The sequence below is a fragment of the Mobula hypostoma genome, chromosome 1, assembly GCF_963921235.1.
Source record: "Mobula hypostoma chromosome 1, sMobHyp1.1, whole genome shotgun sequence".
Taxonomy (NCBI): Eukaryota; Metazoa; Chordata; class Chondrichthyes; order Myliobatiformes; family Myliobatidae; genus Mobula; species Mobula hypostoma.
Window position 1 is genome coordinate 253421842 of NC_086097.1, and position 17464 is coordinate 253439305.

The window sequence follows — 17464 nt, forward strand, 5'->3', positions numbered from 1 at the left end:
TACCCACCCTGTCAACTTGCACTGTCACTTTGAGAGATCTATGTGAAGGGTGAGATTTCCTTAGTGCACCATGAATACAAAATTCTGAGGGGTATAGAAAGGGTAAACGCATGCAGGCATTTTCCACTGAGTTTGGGTGAGACGAGAACCAGAGGTCATGGGTTAGGGGTGAAAGTGAAATGTTTAAGGGGAACATGAGGGGAAACTTCCTTCACTCAGAGGATTGTAAGTGTGTGGAACGACCTGCCAGCACAAGTGGTGCATGCAAGGTTGATTTCAACACTTAAGTGAGTTTGTATAGGTACGTGGATGGTAGGGGTACGGAAGGCTATGGTGCGGGTGCAGGTCAATGGGAGCAGGAAGGCTAATGGTTAACTAATGCATCAACTAGATGGGCCAAAGAGCCTGTTTCTGTGCTGTAGTGTTCTATAAGCTGAGAGGTAATGTTGCAGCTATATCGAACCCTGGTGAGACCCCACTTGGAGTACTGTGCTCAGTTCTGGTCGCCTCACTACAGGAAGGATGTGGAAACCATAGAAAAGGTGCAGAGGAGATTTACAAGGATGTTGCCTGGATTGATAGAGGTGTACAAGATGATGAGAGGCATTGATCGTGTGAATAGTCAGAGGCTTTTTCCCAGGGCTGGAATGGCTAGCACGAGAAGGCACAGGTTTAAGGTGCTTGGAAGCAGGTACAGAGGAGATGTCAGGGCTAAGTTTTTTACACAGAGAGTGGTGAGTGTGTGGAATGGGCTTCCAGCGACGGTAGTGGAGGTGGATACAATAGGGTCTTTTAAGAGACTCCTGGACAGGTACATGGAGCTCAGAACAATAGAGGGCTATGGGTAACCCTAGTAATTTCTAAAGTAAGGACATGTTCAGCACAGCTTTGTGGGCTGAAGGGCCTGTATTGTGCTGTAGGTTTTCTGTGTTTCTAAGTTTTTAATTTTATCAGAAAGGCTCATCAGACCAGCTGGTCTTTTCCTTTGAGGAAAACACACAAAATGCTGGAGGAACTCAGGAGGGGTGACTCGATAGAAGTGTACCAGGGTTATTTCTTCTGGAGTGCTGGAGACTGAGGGGAGATCTGACAGGGGTGTAATGTGCTATAAGGTTTCACTGCTAATGTAATGGTTTCTCTGCACCAGCATTGTTTGGGTTATGACTAGAGATAACAGGGGCTTTGGAATGTGGGCCATCCAATGACAGGGATATTGTTCTTTATTGTGTGTCTGGGAGCAGGGATTTCGAGGTCTTTTGCCTGGGAGAGATGAGGAGAGAAGACGCGAATGGAGAGAGTTGGTAGACCGCCAGACGGAGTGGATTTGGAGTGAGGGTCCGAGGGTCGGCTACACTCGGAGGAGGTCGACGGGGAACCAGTGAACTGAACAGTGAGCTCCAACGTTGCGCATTTGGCTGTTTAATGAGAATGGGCCTTTCTCTTTCTTTCAGGATGAGGCTTTTCATTCTAGGACGAGGAAGATGTCTTCCTTTTTTAAAGAAAGGGGCTTCCCTTCCTCCACGATCAACTCTGCTCTTAAACGCATCTCCCCCATTTCACGTACATCTGCTCTCACTCCATCCTCCCGCCACCCCACTAGGAATAGGGTTCCCCTGGTCCTCACCTACCACCCCACCAGCCTCCGGGTCCAACATATTATTCTCCGTAACTTCCGCCACCTCCAACAGGATCCCACCACTAAGCACATCTTTCCCTCCCCCCCCTCTGCATTCCGCAGGGATCGCTCCCTACACAACTCCCTTGTCCATTCGTCCCCCCATCCCTCCCCACTGATCTCCCTCCTGGCACTTATCCGTGTAAGCGGAACAAGTGCTACACATGCCCTTACACTTCCTCCCTTACCACCATTCAGGGACCCAAACAGTCCTTCCAGGTGAGGCATCATTTCACCTGTGAGTCGACTGGAGTGATATACTGCGTCTGGTGCTCCCGATGTGGCCTTTTATATATTGGTGAGACCCGACGCAGACTGGGAGATCATTTTGCTGAACATCTACGCTCTGTCCGCCAGAGAAAACAGGATCTCCCAGTGGCCACACATTTTAATTCCACATCCCATTCCCATTCTGACATGTCTATCCACGGCCTCCTCTACTGTAAAGATGAAGCCACACTCAGGTTGGAGGAACAACACCTTATATTCCGTCTGGGTAGCCTCCAACCTGATGGCATGAACATCGACTTCTCTAACTTCCGCTAAGGCCCCACCTCCCCCTCGTACCCCATCTGTTACTTATTTTTATGCACACATTCTTTCTCTCACTCTCCTTTTTCTCCCTCTGTCCCTCTGAATATACCTCTTGCCCATCCTCTGGGTCCCGTCCCCCCCCTTGTCTTTCTTCCCGGACCTCCTGTCCCATGATCCTCTCGTATCCCCTTTTGCCTATCACCTGTCCAGCTCTCGGCTCCATCCCTCCCCCTCCTGTCTTCTCCTATCATTTTGGATCTCCCCCTCCCCCTCCCCCTCCCACTTTCAAATCTCTTACTCACTCTTCCTTCAGTTAGTCCTGACGAAGGGTCTCGGCCTGAAACGTCAACTGTACCTCTTCCTACAGATGCTGCCTGGCCTGCTGCGTTCACCAGCAACTTTGATGTGTGCTGCTTGAATTTCCAGCATCTGCAGAATTCCTGTTGTTTGCTTTCTCTTTCTTTGTTTTCTTTACTAACCATACAGTCAAATTAAGAATTACAAAGCTCAATCGTTTAATCGCATATTGTGTACTGTTTGTTATTTCATGGTACTCATTTGTAACAGAGGACACATCACTCAGCATCCACCCAAACAAGATTTCTCAAGTTTGGCCGGGCCGAGGGCTGTCTTCCCCTAGACTAAGCCGCTAGCCAAAGTGAGAGTTACAGGGGTTTATATGATTATAAGAGGCAGTAAACAGACAGTATCTTTTTCCCAGGCTTAAAATGTCTAATACCACTCCCATCAGGGAGGAGGCTACGTAATATCCACGCCAGGACCACCAGACTCAAAACAGCTACTTTCCCCAAGCAGTAAAGCTGATCAACACCTCCACCCTCTGACCCACCCCTCCAGACCCCCAACCACCACTACACAATCATTTCCTGTCAGTCACCTCATGTACAGACACTCCTGTGCCAAGCGTCACTCAATGGACATACAATCAATCTGTGTATATAAACAATCTCATGCATTTATATTTATTGTGCTTTGATTATTATTATTGTGTTTATATCTTGTGCTGCATCGGATCTGGAGTAACAATTCTGTCCTGACGAAGGGTCTTGGCCCGAAACGTCGACTGTACCTCTTCCTAGAGATGCTGCCTGGCCTGCTGCGTTCACCAGCAAGTTTGATAAAGTGTGTTAAATAACTAACAGATGAGGTACGAGAGGGAGGTGGGGCATTAGCAGAAGTTTGCGAGGTCCCTCTCCCACTTTAAAACCTCTTACTAACTCTTCCTTCAGTTAGTCCTGACGAAGGGTCTCGGCCTGAAACGTCGACTGTACTGCTTCCTAGAGATGCTGCCTGGCCTGCTGTGTTCACCAGCAACTTTGATGTGTGTTGGTTGAATTTCCAACATCTGCAGATTTCCTCGTGTTTATGTAATTATTATTTTGTTTTCCTTGACCCTTGTGCACTGGAAATGACATTAAACCACCTTGAACTGAATGTATTTAAGGAGAGAGGGGGTAATTTCAAAGGAGATGCGAGGGGAAAGTTTTTTTTTACAGAGTGCTGTGTGCCTGGTATGTGGTGTCTGGGACATCAGGGACTTTACGAGACGTTTAGATAGACACATGAATGTGAGGGGAATGGAAGGCCAGGGACGCTGTGTAGGCAGAGGGGATGAGGTAGCTGGCCATTTGACTGGCTCAGCACCACACTGAGGGCCGAAGGGCCTGATCCTGTGCTGTACTGGTCTGTGTTCTGTGTTCAGCACTTACCCAGAAGCACCAGCTTGGTTAGAGTCTCCGACCGGTCGACATAGTCGCGGAGGGTGAAAGAGGTCGGAGGGAGGAGTGGACTAACTTCGATGCGAAAAGCTTCTTCTTCAGACAGATCTTGAAATGGAGACTGCGATGGGACATCGTTGAATACTGGAATTTAAAAGGAAAATCAATTTGAGGAATACAATTCCATAGTGAGCAAATGTTAAAAAGTGTGCTGAATGATGAGGTGAGAGAGTTTATTTATTTTATTTAGATACAGTGTGGAACAGAGCTGCCCACCCCAACGAGCCGTGGCATCCAGCAACCCCGATTTAACACCAGCCTAGTTACAGGACAACTTACAAAAACTAATTAACCTAGTAACTGGTATGAGAGAAAACGAGAGCACCAAGGGAAACCCACTCAGTCATGGGGAGAACATACAAACCCCTTATAGACGGAGCTGGAATTAACTCTGAACTCAGGAACGCCCAGTGTCACGTTACCCTCTCCGCTACTGTGACGCCCCAGCAGTTTGAACAATTACCCCCCCACACGTACAGAATGGTGGAGGAATTCAGCCGCTCAGGCAGCTTCCATGGAGAGGAATAAGCGCTGACGTTTCGGGCAGAGACCATTCAGCAGGACCCAGGAAGGGGGTAAATAATTCTGTTTTTATTTTAGGAATCTCATCAAATGCCTCAGTAAAATCTATATACAATGTATCCACCGCTCTATCTTCATCGATGTGCTTTGCCATACCTTCAAAAGAATTTAGTCAGCATAACCTGCATCCCACAAAGCCATGCTAACTATCCTTATCAGAATATGCTTCTCTAAGAAATAATGATCAACAAGTCAATATTTACTGTGCATGTCCACAAAAAATGAATCTGGTGACATATGTAGTTTTGACGATAAATTTACTTTGATATTTGTACTGTATGTGTAGTTTACTAGATTTCTCATGATAAATGATTATAACTGCTCTACTTTCTATCTACACATGACTGTGTGGCTTGGCATAGCTCAAATACCATCTACAAATTTGCTGTCGATACAAACATTGTTGGTAGAAACTCAGGTGATAACGAGAGGGCGTACAGGAGTGAGATATGCCAACTAGTGGCGTGGTGTCACAGTAACAACCTGGCGCTCAACGTCAGTAATACGAAACAGCTGACTGTGGACTTCAGGAAGGGTAAGACAAAGGAACACATACCAATCCTCGTAGAGGGATCAGAAGTGGGGAGAGTGAGCAGTTTCAAGTTCCTGGGTGTCAAGATCTCTGAGGATCTAACCTGGTCCCAACATATCGATATAGTTATAAAGAAGGCAAGACAGCGGCTATACTTTATTAGGAGTTTGAAGAAATTTGGTATGTCAACAAATACACTCAAAAACTTCTATAGTTGTACTGTGGAGAGCATTCTGACAGGCTGCATCACTGTCTGGTATGGAGGGGCTACTGCACAGGACCGAAAGAAGCTGCAGAAGGTTGTAAATCTAGTCAGCTCCATCTTGGGTACGAGCCTACAAAGTACCCAGGACATCTTCAAGGAGCAGTGTCTCAGAAAAGCAGCATCCATTATTAAAGACCTCCAGCACCCAGGGCATGCCCTTTTCTCACTGTTACCATCAGGTAGGAGATACAGAAGCCTGAAGGGACACACCCAGCGATTCAGGAACAGCTTCTTCACCTCCACCATCCGATTCCTAAATGGACATTGAATCTTTGGACACTACCTCACTTTTTTTTAATATAGAGTATTTCAGTTTTTGCACTTTTTTACTGAATTCAATATACGTAATTGATTTACTTGTTTATTTATTTATTTATCTCTCTCTCTGCTAGATTATGTAGTACATCGAACTGCTGCTGCTAAGTTAACAAATTTCAGGTCACATGCCGGTGATAATAAACCTGATTCTGATTCCGATTCCTCAACATGGTAATGAATGGATAGGGACAGGGGCTGGTCCCTTCTGTCAGTCCTGCCTTCCAGTGTTCGCCCCGTGGGAAACAGGCTGAATTACCTTCAACAGAAGCTGCAGATGCACGAGATAAGGAACTGCTGCAGGCTTGTCCTTACGGAAACATGGCTCCAGGATAACATCCTATGCACCATCAATCTACAGGCCAGGACACTCAGGGGCTTGGGCTAGATTAATTTTTGTGACTGTTTGTATTTCTGCTGTCATAATTATATGTGTTACGTCTGCTGTTGTTTCTGTGTTTTGTACCTTGGCCCTGCAGGAACACTGTTTTGTATGGCTGTATTCATGTGCATGGTTGAATGCCAATTAAACTTGAACTTGAAGATTTCAAATCTAGTTAACATCAATGAGCAAGCACACTATTTTCACCAAAAAAATTTCTAAACAAAGTGACACAGCTTACCGAAAGGTTGCAACTCATCATCCAGACGAGGCAGTTCTGTTGTCTCATGGTCATAATCTGTATATTGCAACGGTGTGAAGTGGACAGCATCACCTTCTCTGCTTGGTGGTGAATCTGGTGCTGAAGAGCTGAAGCCTGGATTTCTCAGCCTTCGCTGGCTTTGGAGGAGGGAACATCGATGCGGATGTACACCAGTCCGAGACTGAAGGGTGTATGACGCTACGGGAATCACCTTCATCGTTTTGTTTGAAGAAAAAACCAGACCAGAGATTCTCATTGAAGACCACCTGCAGCAAATGCAGCGAAGCACTGAAGACATTTTTCACTCAAATTAAGATTCTGCGAACAAGAAAGTTAATGCATTAACTGTGAGTTGTATTCTTAGGAAATGCCTTAGAAGTTCATTCTCTAACTTTATATTTCAACTGTTAGGAAATTCTGAGCAGTGTGTGTCTGCAGACTCTACAGTAAAAACCACAGAGTTCACCGGGGTCTCCCCCCCACCCCCCCACCGGCCTATAGCATTGTTGAGCATCCCTACCATCCATCCCACAATCTCTTTGACCCACTACCGGCAGGAAGGAGATACAGGAGCGTCAGGACAAGGACTGTCAGACTGGTTAACAGCTTCTTCCCTCAGGCTGTGAGACTAATGAATACCCTGTCACCACCAAGATCTTATCACTAGGAGAGCAAGCTGTTTACTGTTTACCTGTGCTGTGCACAACGTACATTCTAAATTATATTTTATCAACTTATTTATGGTAATATTTTGTTTTATGTGCTGTGTGTGATGTATATTTTGCAGGTGCACTGTGGTCCGGAGGAACGTTGTTTCATTTGGTTGTATTTATGTATAGTCAGATTAGTTTTTGAGGATACTCAGTCCTCGTTTATTGTCATTTAGAAATGCATGCATTAAAAAATGATACAATGTTCCTCCAGAATGATATTACAGAAACACAGGGCAAACCAAGACTAAACCTGACAAAACCACATAATTATAACATAGTTACAACAGTGCAAAGCAATACCATAATTTGATAAAGAGCAGACCATGGGCACGGTAAAAAAAAGTCTCAAAGTCCCGATAGCCTCATCATCTCACGCAGACGGCAGAAGGGAGGAACTCTCCCTGCCATGAACCTCCAAGCGCCGCAAACTTGCCGATGCAGCACCATTGGAAGCACCTGACCGCAGCGGACTCTGAGTCCGTCCGAAAACTTCGAGCCTCTGACCAGCCCCTCTGACACAGCCTCTCCGAGCACCATCCTCTGCCGAGCACTTCGACCCCGCCAGGCCACTGAGCAACAAAGCCAAGGATTTGGGGCCTTCCCCTCCAGAGATTTCGGACCACACAGTAGCAGCAGCAGCGAAGCAGGCATTTCAGAAGTTTCACCAGATGTTCCTCCATGCTCTTATGTCTGTCTCCATCAAATCAGGATTGTGCACGGCACCGTACTTGACAGATTACAGACATCACCCCCGGAGTGGCCGCTGCGAGCTGCGTCGCGCCGTCATCTTCTCCTCCCGCCAGATGACAATAAACTTGAACTTGATGTCTGATTTGTTCAGTCAGTCGTTAAAAAAGCTGAATGTGCAGACAAAAAAAATCAGCTGTGCAGAACTCACCAACTGAAAAAAGCAGCCAGCTCAATCACCCCAGACATTCCATCTTGTCCTGTCTCCCATAGAGAAGATACAAAAGCCTGAAAGCACATACCAGCAGACTCAAATACAGCCTATCAGACCCTTGAACGGTCACCTTGTACCATAAGATGGATGCTTGACCGCGATATGATGCTGCACTTCACTGTTTGCCTGCTTTGCACTTTCTCTGTAACTGAACTCTTTATTGCTCAATACACTATAAAAGCATCTGTTAGTCTTGCCAGACCATGGATCTGCACCTGGAAAGTCTTCACTCTCCAGGGTGCAGGCCTGGGCAAGGTTGTATGGAAGGCCAGCAGTTGCCCATGCTGCAAGTCTCCCCTCTCCACGACATCGATGTTGTCCAAGGGAAGGGCAAGGGCCGATACAGCTTGGCACCAGTGTCGTCACAGAGCAATGTGTGGTTAAGTGCCTTGCTCAAGGACACAACACGTTGCCTCGGCTGGGGCTCAAACTCAAGACCTTCAGATCACTAGTTGAATGCCTTAACCACTTGGCCACATGCTCACAGTAAATAATAATTTATTCTGTATAAATAGTTCTTCATTATACCTCGGTACATGTGACAACAAATAATATTTATTTATAGAGACTTTTCATACAGATGACATAGCTAAAATGAAATATGAAAATAAAAGATAAAACAAACATAAACATGAAATTAAAATATAAAAAAGATTCAAGGTTAAAAATAGGCTTGAGCTGGCGTTTAGAAGTGCCAACTGTGTGTGTACCTTGTGTTTTTAGGTACAGTATAGAGTTTCACAGTTTAGTTGGAAAAGCTAATGATAAATAAACCAATCACAACGCACCAATTTACAATATTTACAAGGTACCGATGAACCTTTGACGGCCGCACTGCGGGAGATAGCGAGACCTAGACCGGGATCGGATCGGGATCGGATCGGGATCGGGACCGGGAAGACTCGGGAAGAGCCGAAATCCACTTCCGGGAAGAGGGCGCGAGCCATTGGACCACGTGACCAGGGGAGCTCCAGTAGGAGAGACTACCGCACCTCCGATTGAGGGGGGTACAAAGAAACAACATCCTTCGCTTTATTCATTTTTTCCGCATTAAAGACAATATTTAACAATTACATCATTATTATTATTTGTAAATAGAATTCCTATGAGAGCAGCTCTATCCATCTGGGAGTGAAAAGTCGGGGAGAGTTTGACGCCGGGGGGTACCTCCCTGCGCCCCGTCTTGTGTCTCCGCTAGCTCCGATCGGGCGGGTTATAGGACCCGGGAGAGGCGGCAGAGAGCTCCGCCACCGCGTACACCATTGGAGCGCCAGCAGCCAATCATAACAGGGCGCGGCCGACCACGTGGGCCAGAGTGTTCGGCTTCCATCGCGGGACAGCCCATCGCAGAAAGGAGCGGGGGTGGACACAGAAATACCTTCCACCTTTTGCTGACTGTTACCATGTGGTAAACAGCCCTGACCAAAAAGCAACAATTTACTGTAGTAATACCCCACTCCTGTGATATCGGCTGCGGTAGTGTGGGAGTGCAGGGTGGTTTGTGGTTGAGAGCGGAGTGACCCCCCCCACGGCCGGTCTGTTTCCCGGCGCCCCGGGGGCGGGCGGGCGGAGGGACCCGGGGGAGGCGGCGGCGGCGGCGGGCGGGCGGGCGGACGGACGGGCAGGGCGCTGCGGCCATGGCGGCGGCGGGAGGCAGCCGCACCATCAGCAAGGACGACGCCGAGTACCGGCTGCATTTCCGGATGATCAACGAGCAGCAAGTGGAGGACATCACTATCGACTTCTTCTACAAGCCGCACACCATCACCCTGCTGACCTTCACCATCGTCAGCGTCATGTACTTCGCCTTCACCAGGTAGCGTGGGCGCGCCCGGCCGCCCGGCTCCGACCGACTGACCCACCGGGGCAGGCCGTGTCCGGCAGCTCTGCTCCAGCGGTCACCCCGGCCGGAGAGGGGGCCTGCTCGGCAGAGTGTGTCCGAACGGGTGGCTGGGTCACACGTGAAGGCCAGTAGCCGGACCGGGCTGTCTGAGTATTGGAGACGCCCGCATTGGGAGCATTTAATCGGCGGTGGGAGCTTATCCCCTCCCTGTTGTGACACTGAAGGGACCGGAGCTAATCAGTGAAAGAATATATTGTCAGGGGTTGTTCAGAGGCCCGTGGACAGTTTACTGAGAGATGGGCAGGGACAAATGATCAACCTGAGGAACATTACAGCAAACCTAATACAGTGATCACTGTTTTGTTCCAGTTTACTGTTATCTGACTGTACCTGTATACAACCAATCAAAACAACGTTCCTCCAGACCATAGTCAAATTTATTGTCATCTGACTGTACCTGTATACAATCAAACAAAACGACGACAGTGCACCCACAAAACATAAAACATAAGAACATAAGAAATAGGAGCAGGAGTAGGCCATCCGGCCCATTGAACCTGCCCCGCCGTTCAATAAGACCATGGCTAGATCAAACACAGCTCAAAAATGAAGTTAATACCACATGTAAATTGATAAATATGCATACAAGGTGCAGCCCAAGGAAACAGTAAACAGTAACCAGCTCATTGACCTGACGGGACCTCTGTAGTAGTGGCAGGGTATTCATTAGTCTCACAACCTGGGAGAAGAAGCTGTTACCCAGTCTGACATTCCTACTCCTGATGCTCCTGTCCTCCTTACAGATGGTTGTGGGTCAGAGAGACTGCGGTAGGGTCCCTCAGTGCTTCATGCCCTTCATCTGCAGTGTCCCCAGTAAATGTCACAAGTATGGGGGAGAGAGCAATGAAGTGATATTAATGGATTTGCCAAGTGTGTGCACGAGTAGTTTGACTACATTCTTTGTCCTAATGTGATTTGTTTGTTTAGGGATGATTCAAGTCCAGAAGACAATATCTGGAAAGGTGTTCTCTCAGTCGTGTTCTTTTTTCTAATTGTAAGTGTCTTAGCATTTCCTAACGGTAAGTTTCTGATTGTTATTATCGGGAATTGTGATTAAACACAATTCTTATAAAGTAATTTTTGCACATTCTTCAGCTTTGTTTTGTAAAATATACTGCTGAGCTGCCTTTTAAATTCAATATTTCAGGTCCTTTCACCCGACCTCATCCAGCGATATGGAGGATGGTTTTCGGTAAGGCCAAGTGACTGTTTCCTCTTACCTGTCTTTCTGAATTATGGATTTGGTGGACTGATTGAAAATTCCTTTCCATTTAAAAAAAAATGTATTTAGAGATACAGGTGGGAACAGGCCTTTCTGTCCCACTGACCCTCTCTGCCCAGCAACCCACCGATTTAACCCTTGCCCATTCAGAGTACAATTTGTAATGACCAGTGTGTAAGTCTTTGGACTGTGGGTGCAAACCCATGCGCTCACAAGAAGGATGTACAAACTTCTTACAGATGGAGCTGGAGTTGAATGCTGAACTCTGACGCCCTGAGCTGTAACAGTGCCAGGCTAACCACTACTGTGGAGCCCTATTTTGAATTTATTTTGTTTTTGAGGGTGTTTCACAATTGGCATTATGCCAGAGTCTTCAGTGGATTCGTCATAGATCAGAAGATTTTGTTTCCAGATAAACACAAAAGATTCTATAAATGCTGGAAATCTTGAACAACTCGCACAAAATGTTGGAGGAGCTCAGCAAGTCAGGCAGCATCTATGGAGGGAGAAAAGCAGTCGATGTTTTGGGTTCAGACTGAAAAGGAAGGGAGAGGGAGACAATAAAAAAGTGGGTAGGGAAGGTGTCTTCTCTCTTTATTCCATTCCTCATTCTGGCTTCTCTCCGTCCTTCTCGTCTCCTCGCATGCTCAACAATTCCCTCCACACTCTCTCCAATCAGACTCCTCCTTTAACCCTTTACCTCTCCACCTATCACCTCTCAGCTTCTTACTTCATCCCCCTCCGCCCCCATTCCTCACCCATCTGGCTTCACCTGTCAGCTTCTTGCTTGCCCTCCTTCCCCTCTCAATGTTCGAAGCGAAGGCAACATTCCGGCACCAACGTTACATGCAATGCTCAACGGAACAACATAGACAACAACAAACGAGTCCCCATTCCTCCCTCCCACCCAGCCACCTACATACACAGTCCACCAACTCCAGTCCTCTCATCGTCCGGGGTCCCAGAACAGATCCCTACTATTTGTATTTGTCAAAAGCTGTAAGTCTGTTTGTTTGTAGATACAATACAGAATAGACTCTTACTGCTCAGCAACCCACCTGTTTAATCCTAGCCTAATCACAGGAGAATTTATAATGACCAATTAACCTACCAGTTTTTGAACTGTAGGAGGAAACCGTGTGCAAGGACTGGATTGGATTGAGTGCTTATTGATTCTGGAGACCGCTGTATGACAAAACTCTCCAGAAGGTTGGCTATCCCGATGGTGACCTTGTTATGTATCTTGTGTAATACTGCAGGTCTCAGCGTGCTTTATTTCCTCTTCCTGGTGTTCCTGCTCTTCCTCAACTTTGAGCAAGTGAAATCGGTCATGTACTGGCTCGACCCAAATCTGCGCTATGCCACTCGAGAAGCCGATGTTATGGTGCGTCTTGTAAGAAATAACTTTTCTCTCTGTGATTTAGAGATGCTTTTATCTGCAACCGGATGTGAAATGAAACAGGGCATGCTGGAAATATCGACATTTAAGAGAGGTTTGGACAAACACGTGGATGGCTGTGGTCCATGGGACAAGGTGGAATACCAGTTGGACTGGGGGGCTGCAGTGTTCAATGATAACCAAGACAGCTTCTGCTGAGGGAGAAACAGTCAATATACCTTCTTTCATTCGTCACTGACAATCACAATGTTTGTAGTATTTTGCTTTTAAATGTGTTGCTTATTTGGGACAATTCCTAAAGAAAAAAAACCTAGGATTCCCTTTGTTTATTTGGAACACTCTGCCACTTAATTGGGACAGGAGACTGTTGCTGAAAAGTTTCTAAATAGCATCAGTCATTTACATTTTTATGTGGCTGTTAGACACTTCGCTGTGCTTAGAGCACACAGATTTTTAAATAGCATCAATTGTGTTATGTTATCCATTTGGGCAGATGGATACCGAATGAAAAATCTGTGAATTTTGGCACGACTTCATACAGGAAGGCAATGGAGGCAACCTATTACCTGCTCTAGGTGTCTGCACTAGTTTTGTTCATTTACAGTCAATCAAAAAGAAGACGGTAGCGTACACTGGATGAATTCCTCTGTCAATAACTATTAGTAACTAATACACAGTTTTGTAGTAGTATTGGTAGTGTTTTAATTTGTTTTTTTTACATACATAACTTATTACTCAGTTAAACAGTACTTTAATTTTTTTTTATATACCTTTTTAACTATTTCCATGAGATTTCGGCTAAATGAGACAGCTGCATAATTGGATCAAAATGTACTGGTTCCAATGTGTACCAATTAACTGAAATACACTTTATATATAAATATATAAAGTTGCTGGTTTCCTATAGTGATGCTGGATATCAACGTACAATACAAACTGGACGTTGCAAATCACATTCAATAAATTAACCATCAATTAAAATTGGGGAAAAAAGGTTCTGCAGTTTTATTTTATTGTCTCATCTTAAAATGGGAAAGATTTACCGGTGGAATTAAAAAATATTTAAGGTTATAAATATATCGGGCCCAAACCCGCTCCAAAATTCTAAATGCGGTCAGACCAATGAATTACATTTCAAAGACACCTGATTTCTGACAGGCTCAATCTCCCCACTGTCCTTCATAGCTCATTATTAATACTGTCCAGAATTTCACAATATTAATTGATGCATGACTGTGTGGCTGATCATAGCTCCAATGCCATATTTAAGTGTGCCGATGACACCACTGTCATAGGCCGAATCATAGGTGGTGATGAATCAGCATTTCAGAGGGAAATTGAAAATCTGACCTCTCACTCAATGTCAGCAAGACCGAGGAGCTGATTGTTGACTTCAGGAGGAGGAAACCGGAGGCCCATGAGCTTGTCCTCATCCAAGGATCAGAGGTGGAGAGGGTCAGGGGTCGCCAACTTTAAATTGCTTAGTGTTATCGTTTTGGAGGAACTGGCCTTGGTCCAGCACACACGTGCAATTGGGAAAGAAGCACGGCAGCACCTCTACTTAGGAGTTTGTGGAGATTCGGCACGATATCTAAAACCTTGACAACCTTCTAAAAATGTGTGGTGGAGAGTACATTGACTGGCTGCATCACAGCCTGGTATGGAAACACCGATGCTCTTGAGTGGAACTTCCGACAAAAAGTAGTGGATACGGCCCAGTCTACCAGGGGTAAAGCCCTCCCTACTATTGAGCACATCTACATGAAACAGCGTCACAGGAAAACAGCATCCATCATCAGAATCAGATTTACTATCACCGGCATGTGACGTGACATGCTCTCTTCTCACTGCTGCCGTTGGGAAGAGGGTACAGGAGCTTCAGGACTCACACCACCAGGTTCAGAAACAGTTTTTACCCTTCAACCATCAGGTGCCTGAACCAGAGGAGATAACTTCACTTGCCCCATCACTGAAACGTTCCCACAACCCAGGGGACTCACTTTCAAGGCGCTTCATCCCATGTTCTCATTATTTATTGCTTATTTATTTATTATTATATTTTTCTTTCTTTGCACACTGGTTGTCCGCCCTGTTGTTGCGGTCTTTCATCGATTCTTTTATGGTTATTGCATTTATTAAGTATGCCTGCAAGAAAATGAATCTTAAGCTTGTAAATGATGGCATATATGTACATTGTTAATAAATTTACATTGAATTTTGTATATATCCAGCATACAGGCACACAGCATACATTGTGTGTTATTCTTTCCTTCAATGGTTCTTAGCACAAATAGCATTTTAATACCTTTTATATCTCTGGTTTTTGAAACTGTAAAAACAAATACTGGAAAAACTATAATTGTTTTTGTTGGCCTTTTAACAGAGCCACTATTAAAAAATTATAGGATAAAGGGTCATGGCATGAAGCCATGAATTCCTTTCATTGATGCTGTTTGGCCTGCTGGGTTGCTCCAGCATTTTGTGTGTGTTGTTCTGGATTTCCAGATTTCCAGAATCTCTTGTGTTTAAGGTGTTTTGCTTGTGTTTTGTTTTTAATAGGAATATGCCATAAACTGTCATGACATAAGTTGGGAAAGGATTCTCAGCCACTTTGACATCTTTGCCTTTGGACACTTCTGGGGCTGGGCTATGAAAGCATTGCTGATTCGCAGTTACGGCCTCTGCTGGACCATCAGTATCACTTGGGAGCTGACTGAGGTACGGCCTTCGAGTTTTTAAATGGCCTAATTGTGCTGCTATATCTTATGGTCTTAAGAAAACCTATCAAATATTGAAACACCTGGATAGAGTGGATGTGGAGAGGATGTTTCTTATAGTGGGGGAGTCCAGAATCAGAGGGCACAGCTCAGAATTGGGGGACGTCCATTTGGAACTGAGATGAGGAGAAACTTCTTTAGCCTGAGGGTGGCGAATCTGTGGAATTCATTGCCACAGACGGATGTGGAGACCAAGTAATTGGGTATATTTAAAGCAGAGGTTGATATGTTCTTGGTTAGTCAGTGCGTTCAAGGTTACTGAGAGAAGGCAGAGAATAATAAATCAGCCACGATGGAATGGTGGAACAGACTTGTTGGGATGATTGCCCAATTCTGCTCCCGTGTCTTATGGCCTTGTGGAACATTCCTGCCACTGTCTGTAAGGAGTTTGTACATCCTCTATGGGACTGCGTCAGTTTCCTCCCACATTCCAGGGACCCGGGGCTGAGGGAGCTGTGGGCGTGCCATGTCATGGTGACACTTGCAGGCTGCCCCCAGCTCACCCTCGAACTGTGTTGGTTATTGTGCAAATGTGGTCATTCACTGTATGTTCCGATGTGTGTGTGACAAATAAAACTAATCATGATCTCATATCAGAATAAAAGTGTTTATTCAGGAGCAGGGCTAAATTATACTACCGAGGCAGTAACAAACTGCATGGATTTAAATTTAATATTCTAAGTGTGTAAAATATAAGAAACTGGTGCACTTTCAGAATTGTTTTTAGTTTAAATACAACAGGGGTGGGAGTTTATAAGGAGTATGCAACAATTCCCAAAACTCATTTAGACCATTCGGCCCATCGAGTCTGCTCTGCCCTTCCATCATGGCCGATTTATCAACCCTCTCAAGGCCAGTCTCCTGTTTTCTCCCTGTAACCTTTGACACCCTGACTAATCAAGAACCTATCAACCTCTGCTTTAAATGTACTCGATGACCACCTCCACAGCCGTCTGTGGCAATGAATTCCATAGATTCATCACCCTCTGGCTTGAGAAATTCCTTCACATCTCTACTACAAATGGAAGTCCTTCTGTGGTGAGGCTGTGTCCTATGGTTGTAGATTCCCCACTTAAAAGAATGAGATTTCCCCCCCCCCCACCCCGTTATTCTAAACTCCAGTGAGGCAATATCAGAGCCTTCAAACGTTCCTCGGACGTTCATCCTTTCATTCTTGGAACCATTGTTGTGAAGCTCTCCCAGCCATCACGAATCTGCTCAGTACAATTGCATCAGACCGGAGCCAGTGTGGGGTTAACAGCCGGTAAATGGAGCAGCTGCTCTCTAGGTTGGCAGTGTCAAAGAGAAAATATTTTGTGTAGGAGCCATCAGGTGTTCCTTGGAGAATATTGTGACCGACGATTGTTGCTTATTTTTTCACTGAGAATCAGAGTCAAGTTTAATATCACTGGCATATGTCACGAAATTTATTGTTTTGTGGCAGCAGTACATTGCAATTCATTATAATAAAACTATAAATTACAGAAACAGTGCAAAATGTGAACAAAAAAAAAAAGAAAAAAAAGTAGTGTTCATGGGTTCATTGTCCATTCAGGGATCTGATGGCAGAGGGGAGGAAGCTGTTTCTGTATCATTGAGTGCGTCTTCAGGCTCCTGGACCTCTTCCCTCCTCACTGATGTTAGCAGTGAGAAGAGGGCATAACCCGGGTGAAGGAGGTCCTTGATGGCGGATGCCGTCTTTTCAACGCATCACCTTTTGAAGATGTTCTCGTTGCTTGAGAGGCCAGTGCCCATGATGGAGCTGGCTGTGTTTACAATTTTCTGCGGCTTTTTCAGATCCTGTACAGTGGCATCAGGATGCTCTCAGACAGAATTCTTTCTGTAGCACATCTGTAGAAATTTGCATGAGTCTTTGGTGACATATCAACCCTCCTCAAACTCCTGAAATATCATTGATTTTAGAGTTACAACCTTGCATTTTTTTGTGGTGAAGAAATCAATTTTCAGTCAGAACCGTAAAGAAGAGTAGAATTGTTTTTATAAACATCTTTTTTAATCAGTGCACATCTTGTGGATAGCACTGTTAAAACTCGTGATCACCTGTGCGAGTCATGTTTTTCCATGGCTCATCTGGGCTTCAGGTGCAGTTTCCCGTGAGGGACCAACAATGAAAGCAATTCCC

At 45.4% G+C, this 17464-nt stretch overlaps 2 protein-coding genes across 2 annotated transcripts in view; one reads left to right on the forward strand and one right to left on the reverse strand.

Moving 5' to 3' along the window:
- The window catches only part of mterf3 (mitochondrial transcription termination factor 3), a 50489-nt gene extending 41542 nt beyond the window's left edge, over positions 1 to 8947 (reverse strand). The window contains exons 1-3 of the mRNA XM_063067359.1: positions 8809 to 8947; positions 6326 to 6664; positions 3940 to 4092 (exon numbers count right to left, since the gene is read on the reverse strand). Of these exons, the coding sequence (XP_062923429.1) occupies positions 3940 to 4092; positions 6326 to 6644 (472 nt within the window). The 5' untranslated portion in view covers positions 6645 to 6664; positions 8809 to 8947. The remainder of the gene's footprint in view (positions 1 to 3939; positions 4093 to 6325; positions 6665 to 8808) is intronic.
- Positions 8948 to 9635: 688 nt separating this feature from the next.
- The window catches only part of ptdss1b (phosphatidylserine synthase 1b), a 45509-nt gene continuing 37680 nt past the window's right edge, over positions 9636 to 17464 (forward strand). The window contains exons 1-5 of the mRNA XM_063067350.1: positions 9636 to 9836; positions 10851 to 10942; positions 11071 to 11115; positions 12405 to 12529; positions 15104 to 15262. Of these exons, the coding sequence (XP_062923420.1) occupies positions 9658 to 9836; positions 10851 to 10942; positions 11071 to 11115; positions 12405 to 12529; positions 15104 to 15262 (600 nt within the window). The 5' untranslated portion in view covers positions 9636 to 9657. The remainder of the gene's footprint in view (positions 9837 to 10850; positions 10943 to 11070; positions 11116 to 12404; positions 12530 to 15103; positions 15263 to 17464) is intronic.